This window comes from Macaca fascicularis, chromosome 14 (assembly GCF_037993035.2).
Source record: "Macaca fascicularis isolate 582-1 chromosome 14, T2T-MFA8v1.1".
NCBI classification, from domain to species: Eukaryota; Metazoa; Chordata; class Mammalia; order Primates; family Cercopithecidae; genus Macaca; species Macaca fascicularis.
The window spans coordinates 14651280-14653547 of record NC_088388.1 but is presented as its reverse complement, the minus strand read 5'-3'; the positions used below and the strand labels follow the sequence as shown (position 1 = coordinate 14653547).

At 38.0% G+C, this 2268-nt stretch overlaps 1 protein-coding gene across 1 annotated transcript; it reads right to left on the bottom strand.

Annotated features, from left to right (window-relative positions):
* Positions 1-685: 685 nt before the first annotated feature.
* On the bottom strand, positions 686-1639 carry LOC102138778 (olfactory receptor 5AN6-like). Its single transcript, XM_015435286.4, has one exon. It carries the CDS (start codon positions 1637-1639, stop codon positions 686-688), a length of 954 nt encoding a protein of 317 aa, XP_015290772.4.
* Between the last annotated feature and the right edge of the window lie 629 nt (positions 1640-2268).

Below are 2268 nucleotides of genomic sequence, written 5' to 3'. Positions count from 1 at the left end.
TGTCATGATAGAGATAAGATGGAAAAACAAAGACACTATAGGAATAACATACAAGGAATTGTCTAGGAATACCTAGCTAGAAAACTGGTCAACCAAATCTTAACTTAGCAGACACGTTAAGCATTCCTATTACAACAAATTTTATCTGTGTGACTTTAGCAAGCCTTTTACCTGATAGGAATATTTGGCTTTGGACAAATGCATAAATGAAGAAATTAATCCAAAATTTCCAGAGGTGAAAGAATAGGTTAAACGTGAGTTTCAGCTTAATTGGGAAATTATTTTTAAAAAGATCTCTCTGTATTAATAGTAATCCCTCTTCTACCTAAAATAAGATGCTATGAGAAGGCTTGCTAGTCTCCTGGAAGCCCTGACCGGTAATAGCATCTCTAGTTCTTGAGGTAGTGCCATGTTAGATAGAAATTGAATATTCAAGGTGAACTGTCCCATTGCCACAACTAGCTACAAAAAGTACTTGTGGTTTGCCTGGCCTATTGATTTATTAGAGTACAACTAATAAAGAATGGTTATTAAATTTGAAGATACTTTTTATGCATTTGCCTGATTTTGTGCCAACCCTGAGTTTATATAAGGAGCAACTACAATTCTGCCAACAATTAGGAGAGTTGAAAATAAATGTTCAGCTGTTCTTCCCACATTATTTATACATCTGAAACAAATTCCATTATTTCATTCCATAACACCAGGAGAAGATTCTCTTCTTCCATCTGTTTAGGGCATCTTTGATTTCCTTGTTCCTCAGGCTGTAGATCACTGGATTTAACATGGGGATTATAACTGTGTATAAGACTGATGCCAACTTGTTTTGGCTCAGGGAATCACCAGCATTAGGATATATATAAACAAAGATACCTGAGCCAAAGAAAAGGACCACTGCTGTCAAGTGAGAAGCACAAGTGTTGAAAGCTTTGGCTCTGCCTTCAGCTGAGGTGATCTTCAGAATTGTGGCAATGATATAACCATAAGATATCATGATAACTAAAACTGACGTGAGTCCAAAGATCACTGTGAGAACAGAGGTCATGACTTGAAAGAAAAAGGTGTCAGAACAGGATAGAATCAGCAGCTGGGGCAGATCACAGAAGAAATGGTTGATGACGTTTGGCCCACAGAAAGGGAGCTGAAGCAAGGTACAGAGTTGGATAAATGAGCCCAAGAATCCAGTTATACAAGATCCTGCCACCATCTGCCTGCAGAGGGTGGGCGACATGATGGCCCTGTAGAGCAGAGGGTCACAAATGGCAGCATATCGATCATAAGCCATGGTTGCAAGAAGACAGCACTCAGTTAGACCTAGGCTAGAGAAGAAAAAGTACTGCATACTGCACTCCATAAAGGAGATGAATTTATGCTTCTTGAAGAAGTCTGAGAGCATCTTGGGAGCTATAGTGGAAACATAGCAGATGTCCAGAAACGACAGATTACTAAGGAAAAAGTACATAGGTGTATGCAGATGGGAGTCCATCCTGATAAGCGTGATGAGGCTCATGTTCCAGGACACTGTCAGGAGGTAGATCCCTAAGAATATTGAAAAGAGGAAAATAGCGAGCTTTGGAAATTCAGAGAATCCCAAGAGAATGAACTTTGTAATTGTTGTACTGTTCCTTTCCTCAGTCATTGCACGGTGATTCTAGTATCTGTAGGAAAAAAGAGTATAAATATCTAAGTCAGTTGTTATCCCAATTTCTATTGAAATAAACTACCTTGTATCCACACTGAACACAGAGCCAAGCAAAATATTGATCCAATTTAGAGGAAATAACCCTGATTGACCTTGGCCCTTACCCTAGAACTTAAAGTATAATAAAAAATGTTTTTTTAAAAAATGCATAAGCAAAAAAAAAAAAAAAAAAACTACAATGGTTCTGTGCATCAGTTTTTCCACATGTAGAAGAGGATGACTATACTTTTCATTGTATATCAGGCTCTTATGAGAACAAAAGAAAGTATAAGAACATTTGGAAGGGACTTTTTAAAAGACACTTTGGAAACGTTAGCATATCGCTAATGGAATTACAATCCTGTGCATGAGTCAGTGACTAAGAGCATGGACTTAGATGTCACACTGCTGTTTTTGGATTGTGGTTCTGCTACCTGCAAACTGTGTTAATATCTTTGTGCTTGTTATTTCATCAGTAAAACAGGGATAGTAAACCTGTCTCAGGTTTTAACTGAGGTTATGTATGGTATCTGTCAGGCACATAGCACGAATGGTATGAAAGTGGTGTCATTAGGGGATATCTTTCT

Excerpts from the sequence above, each read along its gene's own strand:
- LOC102138778 (XM_015435286.4), bottom strand. The coding sequence starts at position 1,639 with ATGACTGAGGAAAGGAACAGTACAACAATTACAAAGTTCATTCTCTTG.